At 35.1% G+C, this 25,455-nt stretch overlaps 1 protein-coding gene across 1 annotated transcript in view; it reads left to right on the plus strand.

Annotated features, from left to right (window-relative positions):
• LOC136037244 (probable G-protein coupled receptor B0563.6) overlaps positions 1-25,455 on the plus strand; it is a 79,564-nt gene that overhangs the window by 21,872 nt on the left and 32,237 nt on the right. Inside the window, exons 2-3 of the mRNA XM_065719859.1 lie at positions 17,316-17,465; positions 21,602-21,891. Of these exons, the coding sequence (XP_065575931.1) occupies positions 17,316-17,465; positions 21,602-21,891 (440 nt within the window). The remainder of the gene's footprint in view (positions 1-17,315; positions 17,466-21,601; positions 21,892-25,455) is intronic.

Consider the following 25,455-nt stretch of genomic DNA (forward strand, 5'->3'; position numbering starts at 1 on the left):
CCAAAAAAATTGGAGGGCATCTAGGCCCCCTCCCACGCTCATTTCTTTCTCAAAGTCAACGGATCAAAATTTTGAGATGTCCATTTTGTTCAGCATAGTCAAAAACCATAATAACTATGTCTTTGGGGATGTCTTACTCCCCCACAATTCCCTGGGGGAGGGGCTGCAAGTTACAAACTTTGACCAGTGTTTACATATAGTAATGGTTATTGGGAAATGTACAGACGTTTTCAGGGGGATTTTATTTTGTTTGGGGGTGGGGCTGAGGAGAGGGGGCTATGTTGGAGGATCTTTCCTTGGAGAAATCTGTCATGGGGGATGAAAAATTCAATGAAAAGGGCGCAGGATTCTCTAGCATTACTATAAGAAAACAATGAAAAATAAACATGAAAACTTTTTTTCAAATGAAAAGAAGAAGTAGCATTGAAACTTAAAACGAACAGAGATTATTACGCATATGAGGGGTTCTAAAAATACTTTAGCATAAAGAGCGAGGTATTTAGGAGGAGATAAATACCTTGCTCTTTATGCTAAAGTATTTTTAGTAATTTCAACTATTTATTCTACGGCCTTTCTGATTCAGGGGTCATTCTTAAAGAATTGGGAGAAAAGTTAAGATTTAGTGTAAAGAGCGAGGTATTAACGAGGGTACAAACCCCCTCGTATACATAATAAAAATATAAGGTTATGAAAGTTTGTTACGTAAGTTAATTCTTAAGTTACGTATATTTTTTACTAATAAAAACGTTCGTTAAAAATTAAAAGTTCTAGTAGCCTTTTTAAGTAACCGAAAAATTGGAGGGCAACTAGGCCTCCTTCTCCACCCCTTATTTCTCAAAATTGTCTGATCAAAACTAAGAGAAAGCCATTTAGCCAAAAAAGAATTAATATATAAATTTCATTTTAATAATTTATGTGCGGAGAGCCAAAACCAAACACGCATTAATTCAAAAACGTTCAGAAATTAAATAAAAAAAACTGATTTTTTTTAGCTGAAAGTAAGGAGCGACATTAAAACTTAAAACGAACAGAAATTACTCCGTATATGAAATGGGTTGTCCCCTCTGCAATCCCTCGCTCTTTACGCTAAAGTTTGACTCTTTGCCACAATTCTACTTTTTAAAACAATTAAAAGCTTTAGCGTAAAGAGCGAGGGATTGCAGAGGGGGCAACCCATTTCATATACGGAGTAATTTCTGTTCGTTTTAAGTTTTAATGTCGCTCCTTACTTTCAGCTAAAAAAAATCAGTTTTTTTTATTTAATCTATAAGTAAGGAGTGACTAAATGCAACTAGAGTATTCTAAACTTGACTTTTTTTTAGAGCTGCTGATTTCTCATACTGTTTGCGTCTGTTTTTTGTTTATGCTCAATTTGACAGCATTAGACTTTTCATATATGTTTAGTTCAACATCAATATTTTTCTTCTTAAGTTTCTGCCTTTGATCTTGTGACACGATTCCAGCTCCTGTCTATTTCCCTGTTGATCTAGAGACAGTTTCTTGTTTATCATGACTATTGAGCATTATTAATTATTAAAGAAAGTGCTAAAACTAGAAAGTTGCATCTACATGAGCATTATTAATTATTAAAGAAAGTGCTAAAACTAGAAAGTTGCATCTACATGAGCATTATTAATTATTAAAGAAAGTGCTAAAACTAGAAAGTTGCATCTACATGAGCATTATTAATTATTAAAGAAAGTGCTAAAACTAGAAAGTTGCATCTACATGAGCATTATTAACTATTAAAGAAAGTGCTAAAACTAGAAAGTTGCATCTACATGAGCATTATTAATTATTAAAGAAAGTGCTAAAACTAGAAAGTGTCTTAAACAATTAAACGTAGTTTATATATAACGCTGGTTTTAAGAAAAAACTTGGCAAATATGATTTTGAGTTTAAATACTATTAAATCGATTGGCTATCTAGAATTTTCAATCGATAGAAGCTTGGGACTCTTTAGGAAGAATCGTAGTTTGACGCAATAAATGAAAGAAGACACCACTTTTCCATGACACTGTCGCTAAGTCATGACAAGAGCATTATGTCATGACATTATTTAATTAATAATGCGTAATAGATACCAAGAAACGGTTGTTTAAAAAACATCAGATGTTACTCAACCCCTGGCTTGTACGCAGGGGGGGGGCCTTCGGGCCCGCCCCCCCCCCCAAACAAAATTTTGTGAAATGTTTAATTTCCTCATGATTTCTTGGGCTTTCTGGCAAAAATAGGACATTTATTAAGAATCTAGATACATGTGTGAAGCCTTTTTTGGGGGATTTTACAGCATGCAATTATCCGCTCAAGTAACTGCCCAATTATTAATCCATTTTCTGTCTAACTTTTTACCCTCTTTGAAGTAATTAGCAATTATATTGTTATTTTTTTTGTAAAGAGAGTTTGCTTTCTACAGCAAAATGGAATTATCCTTGATATTAGGGCTTTTGCCCCCCCTTTTCAGGATAAAGTACAGTTTTTAATGGATCAATTTTGGAAACTGTCATTTTTCATTAAAATCTACGTTTTTGCAATAGAAGAACTACCCCCCGCAGCACCCATATTGCACTGTTAACCCAAAAATTTCCCTTTCAGTGGGATGTAATAGATTAATCACTGGTTCTAAATCGCTATGAACATAACCTAAGCCTAAAACGTTCTTTTTAGGCTTCAGTCTTCTTCCCCCGTCTGCTACAATACAACAGATTAAAGTTAAATCTGTATTTTCCGATATACGTGCTTTTTGCACTACTAAATAAAAAACGTGCTATTTTATATCTGCTGTTTCGAAGGTTTTGCCCCCCCCCCCCCGAAAAAAATTCATGCGTACGTGCCTGCTCCAACCAAATCACTTTTCGACTCTTAAAAAAGGACACTAGAACTTTCGGTTTATTTTCTGATGGGCCCACTCCCATTCATCTTGGACTAAGTTTGAAAACAAATAAATGCTCATCTGCGATCTTTATCCTGGCAAAAAATACATATTCCCCATCTTTTCATCGAATTAGCAGCTATAAACCTCTGAAGTCGAATTCGCCGCTATGGTGAACCTAGTGGTGTGATTTTAGTTAAGATAGCTTGACTTTGGGGTGTTTCACCCATTAAAAAAAAGAGGTTATTTTCTCAGGCTCGTATTTTTTTAGTTAGGTTTGATTTAGGTTAGCTTTTGATTTAGGTTACGAGAGATCTAATCATTTAAAGAATGTGCAAGGTGTTCTTCAGCGGGTCTATTGGTGTCTAAAAAGTACATTTGGCTATATAAAAGTGGTACAGAATAATCTTCAGGAGTTTGTGATGGATGTGCTGCTAAATTCATTTTGTAAGAAATTTGTACAGCTACTTTGAAGCTGAAAACATTATGACTATTGGTGACTCGATCATCGCTTGCGTTGAATGAGGCTCAAGCAACACATGTGTTCGAGTTTCGGATTTGATTGTGGAAATCTTTGGAGAGCAAGTGACGTCTTATAAAAGGCCAAACCAATTAATTTGAAAATTTTGGGAGGTAGCTATGCAATCCAACCAAGAAAACAGCAACCTCTAAATGAGTCACCTTAATTGGCTACTCTTTCCTCGAAAAAATTGAAGACTTCACGGTGAATATGTACAACCCTGAAGAGTCCCAATGACTTTTAATTAACAATTTTGTAGTTAATTGCATCTCTATAAGTTTGCATTGGGTTTCACCCCACAGTTTTTCGGCGTCAAAAATTGCAGTGATGTTGTGGTCTAAAATTTCAGTGGTTTATGTAACATTTCTTTCTTCTTTACTGTCATTTTTGGCTCGTTCTGATTCTCGCTATCGTCTGTTTTCCTACAGTACAGGTCTTTGTTCTTCACTTTCAGTTTTGACACATTCTGATTCTCGCTTTCCCGTGTCTCTTAAGCTCTATTCTTCCCTTTCATCTTGACGTGCTGTGATTCTCGCTGCCGCTTATCTTCTAACCGCTTATTTCCTTGTACTTGCTGTCATAGTCTAACCGATTTTTTTTCTCATTTTTGTTTATCATTATTTCAGATATTTTGTTAATGCCCTTTGCATTGGCTGCTTGGATTATTTTTGTCACATTTGATGGTCTGGGGCGTCTAGGTTGTTCATTCTGAACAGTTTAGCCGTGTTTCTTGTGCAATTTCGGCTCCGATGTAGACACTAAAAAAGATGCAACCACTCCTGAGACGAAAACGGCGCTTGAATGCTCTTAAAATGTGCTCTTTTTCCCAAACTTAAGGCTCTTGACGAATTTTCTCAAGCTCGTGTCCTATCTAAATTGTTTTGTCTGACTAGAAAATCTTACGAGGCCAATTTTTCAAAAATAATACGGAGCAATTTTCGAATAAAAATTTATAAATACATACATACACAATTATGTCCACACAATTATGTACAATAAATATGCATGCACAATCATACACAGTCACACAAAATCATACACTATACATAAACAATCAATGATCAAACAGTTCGTGGTAACGAACTGTAGTAAGGAGCGACCCGGCTCAATAGTAACCAAAACTCTAAAAAATGGAATTTTGATACCAATAGCTACATCAAAACAATCACATTTTAATGCTGGTTTTAAATATATAAGTTTCATCAAGTTTAGTCTTACCCATCAAAAGTTACGAGCCTGAGAAAATTTGCGTTATTTTAGAAAATAGGGGGAAACGCCACCTAAAAGTCATAGAATCTTAACGAAAATCACACCATCAGATTCAGCGTATCAGAGAACCCTACTGGAGAAGTTTCGAACTCCTATCTACAAAAATGTGGAATTTTGCATTTTTTGCCAGAAGGCAGATCACGGATGCGTGTTTATTTGTTTTTTTTTTTTTTTTTTTTTTTTTTTTTTTTTTTTTTTTTTTTTTTTTTTTTTTTCCAGGGGTGATCGTATCGACCCAGTTGTCCTAGAATGTTCCAAGGGGGCTCATTCTAACGGAAATGAAAAGTTCTAGCGCCCTTTTTAAGTGACCAAAAAAATTGGAGGGCACCTAGGCCCCCTCCCACGCTAATTATTTTCCCAAAGTCAACGGATCAAAATTCTGAGATAGCCATTTTATTCAGCGTAGTCGAAAAACCTTATAACTATGTCTTTGGGGACGACTTACTCCCCCACAGTCCCCCTGGGAGGGGCAACAAGTTACAAACTTTGACCTGTGCTTACATATAGTAATGGTTATTGGGAAGTATACAGGCGTTTTCAGGAGGATTTTTTTGGTTTGGGGGGGGGTTGAGAAGAGGGGGATATGCTGGGGAAACTTTCCTTCGAGAATTTGTAATGGGAGAAGAAAATTTCCATGAAGGGAGAGCAGGATTTACTAGCATTATTTACAAAAAAAAACAATTAAAAAATAAAAGTGAAAAAGCTTTTTCAGCTGGAAGTAAGGAACAGCAATAAAACTTAAAACAAACAGAAATTATTACCCAAATGAGGGGCTCACCTCCTTCTAATACCTCGCTCTTTACGCTAAAGTATTTTCGGTAATTTCAACTACTTATTCTACGGCTTTTGTGATTCAGGGGGTCATTCTTAATGAATTGGGATAAAATTTAAGCTTTAGTGTAAAGAGCGAGGTACTGACAATGGGGCGAATCCCCTCATATATGTAATAAAAACATGAGAATACAAAAGTTCTTTACCTAAGCTAATTTATAAGTTACGTAAATCTTTTACCAATAAAAAGATTCGTAAAAAATTAAAAGTTCTAGTTGCCTTTTTAATTAACCAAAAAATCGGGGGGCAACTAGGCTTCGTCCCCCGCTCTTTTTTTCTCAAAATCATTCGATCAAAATTATGAGAAAGCCATTGAGCCAAAAATAAAAATATGCAAATTTCGTTTTGATTATTCCTCTGCGGAGAGCCAAAATCAAAACATGCATTGATTCAAAAACGTTCAGAAATTAAATAAAAAAAACAAGTTTTTTCAACTGAAAGTAAGGAGTGACATCAAAACTTAAAACGCACAGAAATTACTTCGTATATGAAAGAGGCTGCTTCCTCATCAACGCCCCGCTCTTTACGCTAAAGTTTTTTACTGGTTTAGAAAGAAGAATTGAGAGAAAGAGTCAAACTTTAGCGGAAAGAGCGGGGCGTTGATGAGGAAGCAGCCTCTTTCATATACGAAGTAATTTCTGTGCGTTTTAAGTTTTGATGTCACTCCTTACTTTCAGTTGAAAAAACTTGTTTTTTTTATTTAATATTGATAAAAGACAGATATTTGGAAAAATTGCAGCATATGTTTATAAGATTGAATTTCAAGGAGAGCCAGGGATCAGCTCTCATAATTTTTGGAATACAACATCGTTAATAAGTTTTTCCTCTTTTTTATAGCGGGGCGGGCCGTGGATGGAGGGCCAGGGGTCAGCTCCCATGATTTTTGGAATAAAATAACGTTAATAAGTTGCTGTTTTTCGGAGGAGAGGGAATCGAGCAATGGAGCGAGGGTCAGGGGTCAGCTCCCATGACTTTGTGGATAAAGAATCGTTAATAAGCTCTTTTGGGGGAGGGAGTGTCGGACCATTGAGGGATGACCAGGTGTCAGCTCCGATAGTTTTTGGCATAAATATTTTTAATATGTTGTTGTTTTTTTTTTGGGGGGGGGGCAGAGGGAGTCGAGCCATGGAGGGAGGGTTAGGGGTGTGCTCCCATGATTTTTTGAATGTAATATCGTTAATTAGTTTTTTTTCTGTTTTTGAGGTGAGGGGAGTCAGGCCATGGAGGAAGGGCCAGGGGTCAGCTTTCATCATATATGATTGAAATTTTTTCTGGGGGGATTGAGAAATGGAGGGCCAGGGGTCAGCTCCCAAAAGTTTTGGAATAAATAACATTAATTATTTTTTTAGCTAGGTGGGGGCCGAGCTTATCTTAACTATGAACTATTTTAAAACCAACCCCAAAAAAACCTTACAATGTTTCAAAAGTCGTTTTTTGAGGGGGCGGATCATAGCGGGAGAGGCCGGAGTCAGTTCCCTTAATTTTTGGTGTAAAATGTTGTTAATACATTTTTGTGGGGTGGGGGTCAAGGTTTGAAATATTTTAAAACCCTTCCCATAAAAACCTTATATGCTCCTGGGATATATCTGACAACGCTTGTCCCCGGGCTCTAGAGGGTTTTGTCAGCCCCGGAATTTTTGTTACATGATCTTTGGTCTATTTTGAACAAAATGACTATCTAAAAAATTCGATCAAATGCATTTGAGGAAAAGAGGACAGGGGGGATAGTTGTCCTCCGGTCCATTTTGACTCTTAAAAAGAGAAACTAGAAATTTCAATTTCCAATATAATGAGCCCCTTCCAAAGTTTGTACGACCAGCCCTTCCATAAAAAGTATATACCCCTGGGGCATAACTTAAAACACTTTCTTACGGATTCTGGGGGTCTGTGTGAACCCCAGAGTTTTTGTTTTGGAGCCTTATGGCCTTTACTATAGGCAACGCTACTACGTGCCTCTGAGAAGGATATGTATTTTGAACGTTACTTTCCAAAAAGACAAAGGACATTCAGGTGAGCTTTTTAGATTTTCAGAAGAAAAACGCATAATGTGCATACGGATTATCAAAAGGATATAAGACAGGAATGACTGAGTATATTAATTTGGAACTGTTAGTTTGAAACATTTTGTTGAGCCTTGTAGAACGGTCCATTAACTGTGTTTCTAGGGATTTTAGATTTGTTGCTTTAAAACTAAATCAAAAGACACTGTGTGTATGGTTGCCAATAAGGCACCTCAGTAATATCTCTAGGACGACTGGGGGTATTGAGTTGAAAATTACGGGGCCACTAGTGTTACATCGGCATCATCGTACTTCAACGTTATTCGGCAATGTAGTCTTAATCATATAACAATGCATTAAAAAAACTTTTGAGCCGCCAAAAAACAAACCAATAGGCTTCCTAAATTACTGAACTAACCAAGCTAGATATATCCCAGCAACAGCTTGGTTGCGGAGAAATAAATAATTGTTTTTAACATACGTAGACCGGTCGTCAAAGATACGCTATGTCGTTTCTTTGCCTGTGATATCGGAAGAAATATAATAGTTTGATTGTCAGATGAGAAAAAATGCTTTACAAATTGTCTTAACGAACACTCATTCCTTAAGGCAAACAGTTTTCTCTAGACTGGCAAGAATGCCGGTCAAAATAATGAACATGTATTATGAACTACATTCATGAAACCTATTGAAATTGCTCCGTCTTGTCGATGCAACAGTTTAATGATTATAAGGCTTAAATAATTTTCAAATAATAGGTTTCTGAACAAGCAAATATCTAATAGTCAAATTTCAAGGTTTGGGGCCCTTAATAATATAATCCGCATTCACACAGTGGTGTCAATTCGTACAAATTTTGGGGGAGGGTAAAATGTAGTTTTTCAATATCAAGGCGCAGGCAAGTTTGTCTTCTTTTTTAATTTTGTTGATGATAACACACAAAAAGTTTTTAATGCCTAGGTAAAAGGGGAGTCTAGGGGCGGGCAAAGCAACCCTGCCCCTACCCATCAACTGAAACCCCAGTTCTTACAATAGTAGTAACTTGGGCAAAGCTTAGTTTAGTTGGATTGAGTTTAGCTGGATGCAAACATTTTCCGAGCCTTATCATGAAGTTTTGAGTAATTGGTTCTTTCTGTTGATATGATGGTTTATGGCCTACTCAATGCTGATGCAGCAGAAATCCCAGTTCAGACAATCATTCATCCAGAAATCAGAGCTTTTTCTTGAAATTCAAACCACTAATGACTATTATACTTCTAAAAGTTTGTTTCTATACTTCAAGAATCAATCTTCTTGTCCACATATCCAGTCGTTCTTTCCCAAACTATTTTTTTTTCTTGTTGCAAAACTGTTTTCTCTATAGAGGGAACAAGATTATAATCATTATAGCCATGGCGCTGCCAAAGTAAAGTCATGTGTCTTCCATGTTTCATATATTTATTTCATTGTTTGTTTTTCTCCAGGTTTTTCTTACGGAAAGAGTTGTCGTAGAGGTTTGGGAGGGGGCTTATTCTATTAGAAATTGGGCACTGTTATGCCGTTTTTAAGAGTCGAAAGTGATTGACGGGTAACCAGCCCACGTCTCATGCCTTTTTTACTTCCTTCGCTTCGTAACCCCCTCAAAACAACTGATCACATTTTCAAATACCAATTTTGTCTCAGTAGCTGAAAATCCAATATTTATACCTCCGGCATTGTTGGGGGAGAGGTCGTAAACTATGCAAATTGCCAGTTGTTTACAGAGATGTTTTATTACATAGCCCTTGTTAAAGAGCAAAAGGGGGGATAGTCGATCTTGGGTTGTCTCCAGGGCGGTTCAGGGGTTGTTCGAAGTCTCAAGCGTTGTTCCACGGGTCAAATAACTACATATTTTGTGTTGGACATATATGGTCCTCCAAAAGTAATGGCACCCAAAAAATAGCCGAAGATCTTTTTCCGCTAGAAACTTATATCCCAAAGTTCTCGGGTTAGGGGGACCCCAATGCAGAATTAAAAATAGAAAAAGAAGAATTGATTAAAAGACGTTTGGGGAGGGGACAACAGAAAAATTCTAGTGAAACCTTTCTATTTCCTGTCACTTAGTACGTAAGACGTAGTCGTTGAAACTTAGGATGGGGCATAGTTGATTAGAAATTGAAATTTCTAGCGCCATTTTTAAGGGTCGAAAGTGATCAAAAGTCAACCAGACTCCCTCGCGTATTTTTTCTGCTATCTACCCCCTCCCCAACCCCATGATACTAAACAAAATGAAATAGACATTTTGCTGAAAGATTTCAAAAGTCTAATTTAAGTATGCCTCCGGGTTGACATCAGGCTGCATCCTCAGGGGTTATCTGTCCTAAATTGTGCAAATTACACATTGTTCAAGACAGATTTTTAGCATAATCTAGCTTATCTTCTAACCACAGATTTCTTTGCGTTTTATTTTCTTTTGTAATTCGTCAAGATGTTCTTTGCTTCATTAAAAATATGGAACGTTTTATGTTACACTGCAATGCAATGATGAAAATTGTCCATTAAATGCATGTAAATGTGCCGTCATTGACACGAAATACGCTTTTCAAACATCAATGTTGTAAATTATTTTCCAAAAGTTGTGACTTATCTACGTCATTTTTTCAGTTCAGAAAATTTTAGTTTACTGATTTTAAAAAACAAATTTTTGTTGAAAAAAAGTTCTCGGTCAATAGTAAGCCAAAGCTAGTCATTTTGAAAACAAATCGAATCGAAGTAAAATATACACCATTGGAGTTGGCCATCGCCAGAAACACAATAGATGAAACTTACAGTCCTCTGGCTTTAACAACAAGGAAAATAACCATTTTTGGCATGGTAAGCACAGAATTGTCCTCTTTTTTTCAGTTTTTTTTTCATTGTTGCTAGCGGGGCAGAAGAACATCAAAATTGATAAGGTAATTTTCTGTGTTAGAAAAAAGGAGTAATATCAAGTGAGAGGGATGTGGGAAGGTTGTCTCAATCAGCGGCCCCCTTGGTACATACACGATGTTTGTCTACAAGTCAAAAAGCGTTATTAATATTAATGTTTAGCATATACGGGGCAATTTTCAATATGCGAGTGGTAGTATTGAAAGCAATATTCTTAAGACAAAGCAGATTGATTTCAAATTATTGGGAATTAGGAACACACTTTAATAATTGGGAGATAATTTTTAGGGTGAAGGTGGTCATATATTCTTGTAAGGAGTTACAATTTTCAATAATGAACATTTTCTTGAATTTACGAAGATATTATAAGACAGGGTGTCAAACTGTAAAGGGAAAGAAATTACAATGAATGAAGAAATGGAGCCTATATTCGAAACCATCAATTTAAATATAATGAACCCTCAAACACCCAATACGTTTGATAGTGTTTTACTCTGCACTAGAAGCTATATAGATTGCTTATATTGAAAGTCATGTTTAGCCAGCTATTTTTTGTATAAATAAAACTTGAAAAATTAAAAACTTTTAAATAAATACGAATTCTATAAAATAAAAATGAATTAATTAATTATCACAAATAATTTTTCTCCCGAAGTGTTTCTTTCATGGAAATATGGTTAGGAACTGATCAAATTTTTTACATCACTATTTCATTTTAGAATAAGATGGATTTAGTTTGGGCATTTGGAAACATCATTCTTGTCTATAATACTTCCTGGTGGTTTTATGTTTGACTTTATTACTTATTGTGCAGCTAAATAGAGAAGTTCAAATATAACCAGCCAATGTTTGTGTTCCAAGAGCACTCTATATATGGTTAATACTATACAGACAGGGTTTAAGATAAACAAAAAAAGACGAAAGGAGACACAATGATAGAGAAAGAAAGAGTTAGGGGATGAGAGACAGAAAGAAAGAGGCGCGAAGGAAAGGGAGTTACATGAGAAAGCAAATTGAAAAACAAAAATAAACTTAATACTTTCTATCTTCTAAGAGTGCATTAGACTCTAATACACGACGAAACAAAGAAAAAGAAGAAAGGAAACTCAGCGATAGAGAAAGAAATAGAGAGAGGGGATGAGAGACAGAAAGAAAGAGGCACGAAGGAAAGAGAGTTATATGAGAAAATAAATAAAACAACAGAAATAAACTTAATACTTTCTATCTTCTAAGAGTATATTAGACTCTAATATAAGACGAAACGTGCTAAAAAATGATAAAGATCACAATATCGATATATTATGCTTTTTAATTTAAAAACACTTTTTCCACAAAACAAGTTTTTAAATGGAAGTAAAGAACTGTATTAAAGTGAAAATGAGTAGAAATAAAGTCAAATAATCTTCCAAGCACAAGACTACCAAAAAATCACCATTAACAAATAAATGAAACCCAAAACGAACAGGTATACAATAAAAACCGAGTCTAATTCAAAACGAGCAAAACTTTCCATGAGTACGGCTGACAATCCACATGTCTTCTCAAGACCAGAATATAATTTGCACTTTACTGAAAACAAAACACTTTTTAAACGTTTTCACACTTTTTACTTTAATAAATAAAAAATCATTAAAACTTTAAGGAATTAATATCGGTATGTGTATAATAAACTGACAATCCAAGGTTATTTGTTTTTTTTTTGCTCAGTAAGGTGCAAATTATGCTCTGGTCTTAAGAAGGCATGGGGATTGTCAGTCCTAGTAATTTTAATTTTTGCTCGTTTTGAGTTGGACTCGGCTAGTTATTGTAATTTCTGTTCGTTTTGAGTTTCAATTAATAATTGATGGTGATTTGTAATAGTTTTACGCTTCGAAGGTTATTTGAATTTATTTCTGGTCATTTTTGGCTTAATGGAGCTGTCCACTTCTATTTGAACAACTTGTTTTGTGGACAAACATTTTGAAATGATTTATGTTCGTTTTTTACTGGCATAGTCTTTTTTGATGTTGTATTCTATTTGTATGTTGGAGAAACTTTGTCACCAATGTTTGATCCTGACACAAATAGTATTGTTTAATTTAATTTTATACCTTCTCAAGTTGACCTAAAAAATAAAACATAATATCATTTCCAAAAAATTCTAGCTATACTCTTTGACAACGCAGAAACACTTACACTTTTTTGATTTATTTAAATTGTAACTGCAAAAGTAGTAATAGTAGTAGCCCCGGAAGTTTCAACTTAATATCCCCAGTCGTTCTCGATATATTCCTGAAGGTTCTTATTGGCAACCATTCACAAAGTGTCGTTCGATTTAGTTCTAAAGCCTAATAGGCCAATTAAATAATTGTGGGGGTTGACATATCCAATATCCCTAGAAACATAGTTACTGGATCATTCTACTAGGCTGAGAAAAATAGCTATCTTCAAATTTTGAATGGATGTTTGAAAAATGAATGGGCTTGGAAGAAGGGCTGCTTGCCCTCCCTCTTTTGACTCTTAAAAAAGGCCCTAGAACTTTTAATCTTGAATCGAATTAATCCTTTACAGTTTCAATAATATTTCTAGCAATTAAAGAGTGGTGCTACCTGTGATATAAATTAAATGCCCTTTTGAAAACCTGCATGCATACAGTTTTTTCGTTTAATTAAAAGTCGCCCTAAACGTTCCCTAAAAGTTTCACCTTAATATCATTAGTGTCATTAGTTCCAGTAGCTGTAGTGGTAGCATTAAAATTATATGCATAGTGCCTTCTGGCTAGTTCAACATTCCCCATAACTTACCCTTAAATGTCTAACTTAATAATATAAGTTGTTCTTGAGATATTGTTTTGTCACCTTTTCGAAAGTCTACATGCTCATAGCTTGTTTTGATTTAGTCAAGCATCCGCCAAAGCGTTCCTTAAAAGCTTCATCTTAATACCCTTAGCATACGTAATAGCAATAGTTGTAGCAGCATTAGTTGCAGCATACGCATAGCACCTTTGATTTCCTCAACATACCCTTCAATACACGCAGAAAGTTCAGGCTTAATACCATCAACTGTTCCCAAAGCATATCTGATGCGTCCGCTTGACAATCTGTGTAGACATAGTGTGTTTTTATTTAGTTTCCTATAGTTTCTATATATCCCAAATTTTTCACCTTAATATCCTTAGTTTTCATAACAGTAGCAGCAGTAGTAGCAATAGAATTAATAGTAGTAGTATATGCTTTAGTGGTATTAGTAGCAATAGTAGTAGTAATAACAGTATCAGTGGTAGTAGCATGAGTAGAAGCAGTAGGATTAAAATGCTAATATTTTCTTTTGGTTCGTTCAACATCCCTTACAACAAGTCGTGTTAGTTTCAACTTCATACACCAAACTTTTTCTAAGATATTACTGTTACACCCTTTTGACAACCTACAGACAGCGTGATGCGATTCAGTTGGCATTTCCCCCTCAAAATTCCTTGAAAATGTCACCTTCATACCCTTAGGTATAGTTGTAATATCAGTCAGTGTAGTAGTATTCATATTACTAGTAATAGTGTTAATAGCAATAGCGGTAGTGCTAGTAGCAGCAGTAATATTACCCTATTGCATATGGGTCAGTAGAACATCCCTCTCATCATGTCCTAGAAGCTTCAACTTAATACAATTAGCCATTGCGATGACATTTGTGATGTGTCCTTTTGATAGCCTGTTCGTTCATATACTTCCTGAAATTTTCATCTCAATGCTCTTAGCCTTAAATGTAATTGCAATAAAAAATGTAACATTAACAGTAGCGTGCATATATTGCCTTTTGGTCAGATGATCTTCCTCTTGAAGCATTCTCTAGAAGATCCAACTTAATATCCAAATCGATTCTTGAGATACGCTTTTTTGATAATATACATGCACATAGCGTCTTTTGATTTAGTTCCAACTTCCCCTCAATATTTTAAATAGGGTAGTGTGGTAGTAGTAGTGGCGGTAGTTGTAGTAGTATTGGTAGCATGCAAATATTGCCTCTTTGATCGTCTTCCTCATTATTTTCTGAATTTTCCAAATTAATATACTTGATTATTTCTGAGCTACGCGCTTTTGCCAATCCGTATACACATGAAGTCTTTTGACTTAGTTCAACAGATCCCTCTCCACCTCTCTCTGAAAGGCTCACCTGCATGTTCTTTTTCTTCTTGGAAAGTAAAGTTCAAACAAGCATACCTTTCTCAATAACATAAACTGCATGTAAATAATAAACGAATTGCCTGCCTAACTTAAGTCCTTACTCTGAGGACTGTCGAGAGGTTGACATCAACTAAGACATAATTACCGGACCTTTCAACAATGCTGAACAAAATAGTTCTCTTAAAATTTTGATCGGATGTTCTTTGGGGAATGACAGGCTTTGGGGGGGGGGGCTGATTGCCCTCCATACAATTTTGACTCTTTAAAAGGGCACTAAAACTTCCGACTTCCAATCAAATGAGCTCCTTCTGATCCAAAGTTATATACGACCATACGTTCCATAAGAACCTTATATATCCCAAGGCGTAACTTACAACCCTTGTCCCTGGGTTTCGGAGGCTGTCTCCTCCCTATAGACATTGTTATATGATGTTTGGACTATAAGTAACAAAATGGCTATCTCGCAATTTCAATTGAATGCGTTTCGAGAAAAGAGGATGTCAGGGAGGGGGGCTAGTTGCTCTCCATCACTTTTGACTCTTATGAGGTAACTAGAACTACACATCTCCAATCAAACGGGCCACTTCTAAAGTTCACAAGACCACCCCTTCCATAAGGACCTTTATGCCCCTGGGGCATAACTTACAACCCTTACCCCCTGACTCTTTTTTGGGATTCTGTAAGCCCCAAAGACCTTGTTATATGATATTTTGACTATTTTTGGACAAATGGCTTTCTCAAAATTTCTATTGGATGCTTTTGGCGAAAATACGACGTGGGGAGGGTGGCTACCCTCCCATCACTTCGACTTTTAGAAAGGGCACTGGAAATTCTAATTTTCAGTCCAATGAGCCCGCTCCAAAGTTTATACGACCATGCTTTCTATAAAAACCTTATATACCCTCGGGGTATAACTTACAACCCTTTTGTTGAAGGCTAGGGAGGGGGTTCGTCATGAAAGACATATTTTCCAAACATTTTGACTACGCTGAATAAAATAGCTATCTAAAAATGTTGATTGAATGTGAGTGGGAAAATGATGGGCATGGGAGGGGGGTTGAATGCCCTCCAACCACTTTTGACTATTAAAAATGACACTAGTTCTTTCAATTTTCAATCGCAATGGCCCTTTTCGAAGTTTCTATGGCAGCTCCTTCTATATGAAGTGCCTTTGTAAAATTACGTTTTTTTATTGGACCTTTAACTTTTGCCTCGGCTTGTGTTTTGTCATTACGAAAGACAAATCGCCTAAATTTTGTTTCTTTTAATTGTTCAGACGGTGGGACAAAGGCTCTTCTTTTTCCTCTGTTTGCCTTTTGTCATTATTGAAGAAATATCGAAGACAATTATTGAATGTCTTCCAACTGCAGTTATTGAAGATAAACTTCTTTTTCTTCCAACGATTTATCTAGTCCGGGTTTTTGATTTTCAAACGTAAAATAGGCATTGAGAACCTTATCCATGTCAAAATCCAAAACCTAATAATAATTGCTATCATTTTCAAGTTGTTTAGTTCATTTTACCTCGGCTTGTCTTTTGTCATTATGACAAATATATCGCCAAACTTTGTTTTTTTAGCAAAGGCATGGTAGGATGACCTTATCAATGTCAAAATGCCAAACCCAATCATCATCTCTATCATTCTCAATTCTGAAACGTTTTGATTCTCGCTGACCAAGTTGATTTTCTTTGACTCGCTAACATGTTCGGTGTTGCATGTCTTCTAACCGCATGTGTCTTTGCTTTTCATTTTCATTTTTGACTTGCTCACATGCTCGGTGTCACATCTCATCTAACAGCGTGTGTCTCTGCTCTTCATTTTCAATTTTGAAACGCCGCCGCTTTTCTTTTAACCGCCTTCGTCTTTGCTCTTCATTTTCATTTTTGACTCGCTCACTTACTCAGTGTCGTATGTATTCTAACCTTGTGTTTCTTCGCTCTTCATTTTTTTTTCTACACACTCTAATTGTCGTTGTCGCATATCTTCTAACCGCCGGTATCTTTGCTCTTTTTTTTTTCATTTTGGAACGTTTTTGGGTTTTGATTACTTCATAAAATCTAGCAATGGCCTTTGCTTTAGTTGCCTGTATTAGTGTTGTCGCAACTGATGGTCCAGGTTGTCGATTTTCACATCTTATCACGTTTGATAGTTCAGGTGTTGGTTCCAAAGAACCAGTATTTATAGTAACTACAACTGAAAATATTCGTTTTTTGGGCCTTCCAACAGACATTATGCTATACAAATAATTGATGTGTTGGAGACTCAACAATCTTATTTTTGCTATACATGAAGTCTTATAAGAAAATTCTTATATGATGTACTAACATAATACATGAGATCATTTGCAAAAACCAAAATTATGGCTCTTAACGAATTTTCTCAGACTTCTGACCTATCTAGATCTTTTTTACGCGAGAATATCCCAAAATATCAATTTTTCCTTATACAAATAATTGGTGCGTTGTAAATTCAACAAACTTATTTATGCTATGCATGACATCATATAAAAAAAAGCTTATATGATGACACAAGAAATGCTTTTATGTTATACTAGCATAGTACATGACGTCATTGTTAAAAACAAGAATTAAGGCTCTTAACGAATTTTCTCAGCTTTCTCACCTGTCTAAATTTTTTTTTTTGTGCGAGAGTATCCCAAGGTATCAATTTTTCCGAAAAATATTGAGCTGCTTTCGAAAAAAAAAAACACAATTATTGCTCCTATTTTTTTCGAAGAGAGTTGGAATCATCAAACTGCTAACTAATATTTATATTGTTAAAGGTTACGCCGCTGGTGCTTTGTGCGCCATGTTTTTTGCTGTGCCATTTGCAGGAAGGATCTTACTGCATAATGAAGTCGGGCCTTGGGAATCCTATGTTCAAGCATTTTTCCATACGCGGTTGGAACTCTACTTGGGAAATGCCTTTATTGGTAGGTTTTCTTTTTAATAAATATAGGGAAACCATTCGGAAGAAGTTGAAAGGATAATTTCCTCTTTTTCATAGTTATATTAAAAAACGAGTTTTTCAACTGAGAGTAAGGAGCAACATTGAAACTTAAAACGAACAGAAATTATTAGGTACGTGAGGGGGCTCTCCCCTTCGTCAATACCTCGCTCTTTACGCTAAAGTTCAAATTTTGTTCCAATTCTTTAAGAATTACCCCTGAATCACAAAGGCCGTCTAATTAGAATAAATAGCATTTTTGAAAGTCATAAAAAACTTTAGCGTAAAGAGGAAGTATTGACAAGGGGGAAAACCCCTCATATAAATAATAATATCTGTTATTTTCAAGTTTTAATGTTGCTCCTTACCTTCAGTTGAAAAAACTTTTTTTTTATTTAATTTCTGATCGTTTTTTAATAATGCTGGGAAATACGGGATCCCCTTCACAGAAAATTCCCTTCCCCCATGAAATATTCCTCTGTGGAAAAATACTCCCACGTAACACCCTCCCCCGTCCCCACCAGGAAAAATCCCCCCTGAAAACGTCCGTACACTTCCCAATGACCAATACTATATGTAAATACTGGGCAAAGCTTATAACTTTTAGCCCTTCTCTCGAAGACTGTGGGGGATTAAGTCATCCTCAAAAACATAGATATTATAGGTTTCGGCTATACTTCACAAATTACTATCTCAAAATTTTGATCGGGTGACTTTAGGGAAAAAATGAATGTGGTAGGGGGCTAGTCGCCATCTAATTTTTGGGTCAATTAAAAAAGAGCACTAGAAATTTTAATTTCCGTTTGAATGAGCCCTCACGCGATATCCTATGACCACTGGTTCGATACGATCACCCTGAAAAAAAAACAACAAATAAACACGCATCCGTGCCAGCCATCCTGTGCTTTCGCACACCCTTCCTGTTTATCTTCCCCAGATTTCTCCAGGTACCCATTTAGAGCTGGGTCGACTCTGGCTAAGCTTACAGAGTCACGCCACTGACCCCCGTCCCAAACTGAAGAATTGGGTACACTGGGATTCGAACCAGCGTCCTCTCAGACAAGGGATCCCGAATCCAGCGCACCGACCCATTCGGCCAGGACGGCTCAATCCCAGGGTCTATGGAGTCAAAATTCTAGTGAGGCACGGGTAATGTCATTTCTCTCCCTCAATCAAGATGCAAAAGTTGAAAGAACAATTTCAACCGAAATCACAAACAAAAACGACTTATAACAGTAGATAGCAGCACCCGTGGATTCGTTGAAAAATAGTCCTTCTTTGAACCTCTCGGTTTTGCACTTATTTGCCAAAGAAAATATTCTGATGGTTGGGTCAAGTAATCCTATCAGATCCTGAGAGCTTTTGTTTTGTTTTAACTTCAATTTCATGTTGATATCTGCTTACTGGCTTTCTTGAATGGAGCTCTCGAGTCGAAATTGGTAACAAAAAGAAAGAAAGTAGCTCAGAGAAAGCATATCTATATGAAACAATTTCATTTGTTCGCCCCTGACATAGACTATAAAAATCCAGTTGTGTAATTTCTCAAAATCTCATGAATAAGGACTGAGGTAAAACTGTTTTTCTTAAAAGCCTTAATTTTTCTTAAAAGCCGCTGACACTAGGCTTATAAGAGAAATCAAACAGTTCGTGGTAACAAACTGTAGTAAGGAGCGACCCGGCTCAATAGTAACCAAAACTCTAAAAATGGAATTTTGATACCAATAGCTACATCAAAAGAATCGCATTTTAATGCTTATTTTAAATATATAAGTTTCATCAAGTTTAGTCTTACCCATAAAAGGTAAGAGCCTGAGAAAATTTGCCTTATTTAAGAAAATAGGGGAAAACACCCCCAAAAAGTCATAGAATCTTGACGAAAATTACACCATCAGATTCAGCGTATCATAGAACCCTATTGTAGAATTTTCAAGCTCCTATCTACAAAAATGTGTAATTTTGTATTTTTTGCCAGAAGGCAGATCACGGATGCGTGTTTATTTGTTTGTTTTTTTGTTGTTTTTTCCCAGGGGTGATTGTATCAACCCAGTGGTCCTAGAATATTGCGATAGGGCTCATTCTAACGGAAATGAAAAGTTCTAGTGTCCTTTTTAAGTGACCAAAAAAATTGGAGGGCACCTAGGCCCCCTCCCATGCTAATTATATTCCCAAAGTCAAAGGATCAAAATTCTGAGATAGCCATTTTATTTAGCGTAGTCGAAAAACCTTATAACTATGTCTTTGGCGACGACTTACTCCCCCACAGTCCCCGTGGGAGGGGCTACAAGTTATGTTTTCAGGGGGATTTTTTGTTTGGGGGGAGGGGCTGAGAAGAGGGGGATATGTTGGGGGAACTTTCCATCGAGGAATCTGTCATGGGGGAAGAAAATTTCTATGAAGGGAGCGCAGGATTTTCTAGCATTATTAAAAAAAAACAATGAAAAAATAAATATGAAAAAGTTTTTTCATCTAAAAGTAAGGGGCAGCATTAAAAATTAAAACAAACAAGAATTATTACGCATATGAGGGGCTTACCTCCTCCTGATACCTCGCTCTTTACGCTAAAGTATTTTTAGTAATTTCAACTATTTATTCTACGGCTTTTGTGATCCAGGGGTCATTCTTAATGAATTGGGACAAAATTTAAGCTTTAGTGTAAAGAGTGAGGTACTGACGAGGGGGTGAACCCCCTCATATATGTAATAAAAATATGAGAACACAAAAGTTCGCTACATAAGCTAGTTTATAAGTTACGTATATCTTTTACTAATAAAAACATCCGTAAAAAATTGAAAATTCTATTTGCCTTTTAAAGTAACCAAAAAATCGGAGGGCAACTAAGCTTCCTCCCCCGCTCTTTTTTTCTCAAAATCATTCGATCAAAACTATGAGAAAGCCACTTAGCCAAAAAAATAAATATACAAATTTCGTTTTAATTATTCCTCTGCGGAGAGCCAAAATCAAAACATGCATTGATTCAAAAACGTTCAGAAATCAAATAAAAAACAATTTTTTTTAACTGAAAGTAAGGAGCGACATTAAAACTTAAAATGAACAGAAATTACTTCGTATATGAAAGGGGCTGCTTCCTCATCAACGCCCCGCTCTTTACATTAAAGCTTTTTACTGTTTTAAAAAGAAGAGCTGAGAGAAAGAGTCAAACTTTAGCGTAAAGAGTGGGGCGTTGATGAGGAAGCAGCCCCATATACGAAGTAATTTCTGTTCGTTTTAAGTTTTAATGTTTCTCCTTACTTTCAGTAAAAAAAAAAAAAAAAATTTTTTATTTAATTGCAAGAAGAATTGAAGGAAATTTAAGGAGCAAATAAGGGGCAAAATCCAAGCCTTGCTCCGATAACACAGCAATTAAGATCCTTTTGAAGTCTTAACAAGTGATCAATAAAAAAAACACTGGGTATATTTAGGATTAAAATTTTTACAAGAATACCTTTTATAAAAATATTACTTTTCTAAATCTGCTTCTGATTTTTTCTGGATACCTTTTATGAAATTCACGTTCTGTTTTCTATAGATTTGGTTATAAAGAGTTATAATTGAACCTTCAGTCAACCAATTTCGTCAATTTTCTGTTTTTTTTTTTTCTCTCCGCACTGAGTGCTATTTCCTTTTTATCACTATTATAATATTATCCGCAAAAGTTGTTACTGAATTGTAATTTGTTATTCAAGTAATTTACAAGGTCATTTAGATTAACAACAAACCCCAATATTGAGCCCTAAGGTAACTTTTTATTCGTCTTTGAGTGTGCTTGATTTTAGTTCGCAGTCTTGGAGCTGATATGTTGCTTCAAATACAACAAAGAAGTGTTTAGATTGCAAGATGTAATTGCTACTATTTTCAAAGGGCTATTTTCAAATGAAAATTGTTACAAAAAACCTATAACTACAAGTGTTTTCAATTTACTTGTTTAATTTTTTTTCCATTATTATGTCTGCTTTGATATGTTTCCAGTTTTTGAACGGAAAAGTAAAAGTACGTAACCGATTTTTTTTCTTGTTTCACTTTAAAAATATGATTTTTTTTCATATTTTAAATATGATCTTTGCCAAAATTTGTCAAAACCACTTTTTTTCAATGTCACTAAAACAGCTTTTGATATTTTTATAGGTGTTGCGGTGCTTATGCTTGTTGCCCTAACTGTTGAAAGGTACGTTGCAGTTTGCCAGGTTGGCCAAGGTCGATACCTGATCAGCAAGAAAGCTCCAAGCATGGTTTGTAGCCTACTCACAATTTTTTCACTGTTGATCTACTCACCATATCTTTTAAGAGCTCACGTTGTGACATGTATTGAGGAAGGTGGTGACAATAGAACCTTGTATCGCATTCAAGAGCACCCCACGTTTTCCAATTCAATTGCATGGGCGGTATACTTATGGATTTTGGAGGCAATTTTTAAGGTAGGTGTTTAAGGTACATACCTGATAATTATAATATTGGCTATACACTCATTTGATAATCCAATTTTTAACCTATGAATTCTGACCAACACAGGGATTGTTCCAGAAGTCAGTTACTGCTGATGATTATTTTGATCAACAGTTGAAACATAACTGAAATGGTAGAGAAATAGCATAATGAAAGTCTCTGCTAATTATCTTAACGAATAAAGATAATAATAAGCAATTAATAATTATTAATAATGTATTATTATTTTTATCTGTATATGAAGTATAACTACAAACTCAGTAGCATTACTATACCAATGATTTAAAAAAAGGACTAAGACTGCAGTCTTTTTGGAATTTTCAACTTTTAGAATAGATCAAATATTTCTGTTTGTCATTTTTAAAAGAAAACAATGCCAAATAAATAGTTGTTAATAATTCAATTCAATTTACTTTGATTTATGTATTAACTATCAAACAGAAAAAGGCACAGAGCAGAGACCCTAAATGACAGAGTACAACATAAGGAAAAAAAGCAGAGGGAATAAAAGAAAAAAGGAAAAGCTCATAATCGAAAAATTATACAATCAGCATAAATAAGTAATCTATACACTCATAGGAACAAAGAAGACCAATTGTGATTAAGTTTACAGGCAGAAGATTTGAAATCGGCCACTTTTTTTGTCAATAACTGAAATTAGAAAATGACGATTGGCTTCTACATCAAAAACCGAATTTAGTAATGTACTAAAAAAAATGGAGAATGTAATATAAAAGTTTTCACATAATTTTTTTTTTATTTTTAGCAGATATGTTGGTTGTTATTTTCGATTCCAGATTTTCTTCTTTACCAAATATGTTTGAAAAGTCTGACCAAAAAAAGTACCTTTATACAGCAAGTTCAGGAAGTATATTTTTGAGAGAGGGGACACATTCAACAAAACATACATAAACAAACATATTACAAGGAAAACATTGGAGATTATAGACAATATAATAAAAAAAAATTAAGAGTCAGGTGTTTCAGAGCTGCTTTCTGTAAGCTAAATATGGAAATTTTGTTTTCCATTGCAGTTACAACATTAAACTTGCATCAGCAGTCATATTTTTCCCTGTGTGATGCAGAATTTGATTTAGTTGCAATAGTGGTAATCTATTTTATCTTTGTTTATCAGTTTTAGATACATTTCTGTTTTTTACGTGAAAACACGGTAGTCGGCTTCCTGCGATGGGTGAATTTCGTAGTCGGAAATTAACGTTCAGATCACTCCTCATTTCTTATGTTTCAACAAAGAGAAATAGAAAGATTTTGTCAAGAAAGTTTTTTTGTAACTGTTATTGTAATAAAAGAGAATGTGTGTATCCCAAAATGATAGCTAATGTAAAAAAGTTCCTATGTTTATTTTTAGTATTTAGAAAAAGAGACAACATAAATTCAAAGTATAGGTGAATAGGAATGAAGGTTCAAACGTTTCGTCGTGTTCTGTTTTTGGCCTTATCTCTGACATAACGTAATATCTGCCTTTTTGGTGTTCTTTTTTAACTGCTATTATAAATTACAAATTAGGCAAGAGGTACTTTTAAACATTGGTACGCTCTTGCTCTTATAATATCAGGATTATAAATTACACTGTCTCTACTGACAGTTTGAAAATGTTTAAATAGCTGACTAAACTGTATAAAATTTAGTTTACTTGAGCGATATACAAAATAAAACTTCGTTGAAAGAAGATACTTTTTCGAAGGAATGAAATATTTAAGAGTTAGACTTGAGTCAGCACCATTTAACGGCAATGTAAGGGGGGAGAGAATTCTTAACATTTTTGAAATGGAGATATAGAGAAAGGGAACCCATTCTCTTATATATATCTCTTATATATAATATTAATCTCTATATATATATATATATATATATATATATATATATATATATATATATATATATAAATATAAATATACTAGCTGGGTCTTCGCAGCTTCGCCGCCGGGCCCCAGCATGGCACGCGGTAGATTGTACACCATTTCGAAGATATTTCCCCAGTTAATTGTTGAATTAATTAATGCTCCTTTTGGTGGTCCAGTGTAGAGAGACACGTGACTCTTTGCCTCTAATCGAAGCAGTCTTGTGCAAGCGTGACTGCTTCTTGTGGATCAGTACCGGTCATTGAGAGGTACTAGGCAAGGTTGTCCCTCAGCGCTTCCACTTTTCAATTTCAATTTTCCCTATTTTCATTTCAATTTTCCTTAAGATTCGTCGTCTTTAGCTCTGATTTCTCAATATTTTTCTCCCTAGAAAAAGGCATATTTTGCCTTGGATGAGACTATGATTTCAATATCACTTGACTTAATGACGGTTAAATTTTAATTACTACCATATTAAATGAAACTAGCATCTGTCGAAATCGTAATTTCACTTTACTTAATTCCTCTTAAATTACCGACACTAAATGAAACTCTAGTAGCAGTAGTGACGCCTCTCTACTTGTAAGGGGTGCCATAGCTGCTACTCTCTTCTTCATTAATAATTTAAGATCACGAAGAATTTTAACGCCAATTCCCTCAAGACACAGGTGTTATTAATTTTCTTCAAGATGCAGGTGTTTGTTACGTAATAGGGAATGTTAAATTTATTGAGGGTGACGTAATCTTGCATGAATAGTTGGATCTTACGATTTGCTTCAGTATTATTTCTACATCGGAAAAATAAACATCTACATCTTATTTTAAAAAGTAAAGAGGTAATATTCCAAGAATGCGTGTGTAGATGATAGTGTTGTAGTAGTATTGAATGTAGAGAAAAGAGAGATACTTGAATTATGAAATAAGTGCTAGTGGTAATATTATTGGATATGTATGCTGTATTGTCATGACACTAAGGAGTTAAATTACTTTGGAGTACCGAGAAAATTAAAGCGTTGTAGAAGTGGATATGTGAGAGTAGCATTTACAGATACGCTCAAAGAGAATGCAAACATAAAACTATTAGTTGATGACTAAAGCCAAGTTCTTGCTACTGCTGCTAGTAGCATGCTACTACTTGAAACTGTAGTAGCATGCTACTTTTCATCCTCCTATTATTACCACTCAATGAAAGGTAAAAAGAAGAAAAGCATACTCATCTAGAAACTGTTACCTATGTAAAAATAATATGGTAACAGACAGAGAAATCACTGGTAAAAAAAAGGGCAATAACAGACATTATCAAAAAGGATATTAAAGATGGATAAATGAGAAAGAACCCCATACAAATGTTACTAGTGCCAATGATAGTTTACCCACGGACACATTCATAGAACCGTGATTTAATTAATAAAAAGGAGTGATATTGTTACTGGCGAGAAAAAATCTACATTGATTGTTAGTCTATAATCGGTAGTGAGAGTGTCAACATTAAAAAGTCTCGATTTGAGAAACAAAAAATCATGTGGAATCAAGTGACTTTGGAAAAATGTTTGATTCTGGATGAAGATTTTTAGGAGTTATATCTTTGAAGAAAAATACTTTCTAAAAAAATGCTTGACGATATAATGAGAAATGATTTTCCATCTTTGAATCACTGTATGAAACTTTTAGGTC

The sequence above is a fragment of the Artemia franciscana genome, chromosome 16 (genome assembly GCF_032884065.1).
Source record: "Artemia franciscana chromosome 16, ASM3288406v1, whole genome shotgun sequence".
NCBI lineage: Eukaryota > Metazoa > Arthropoda > Branchiopoda > Anostraca > Artemiidae > Artemia > Artemia franciscana.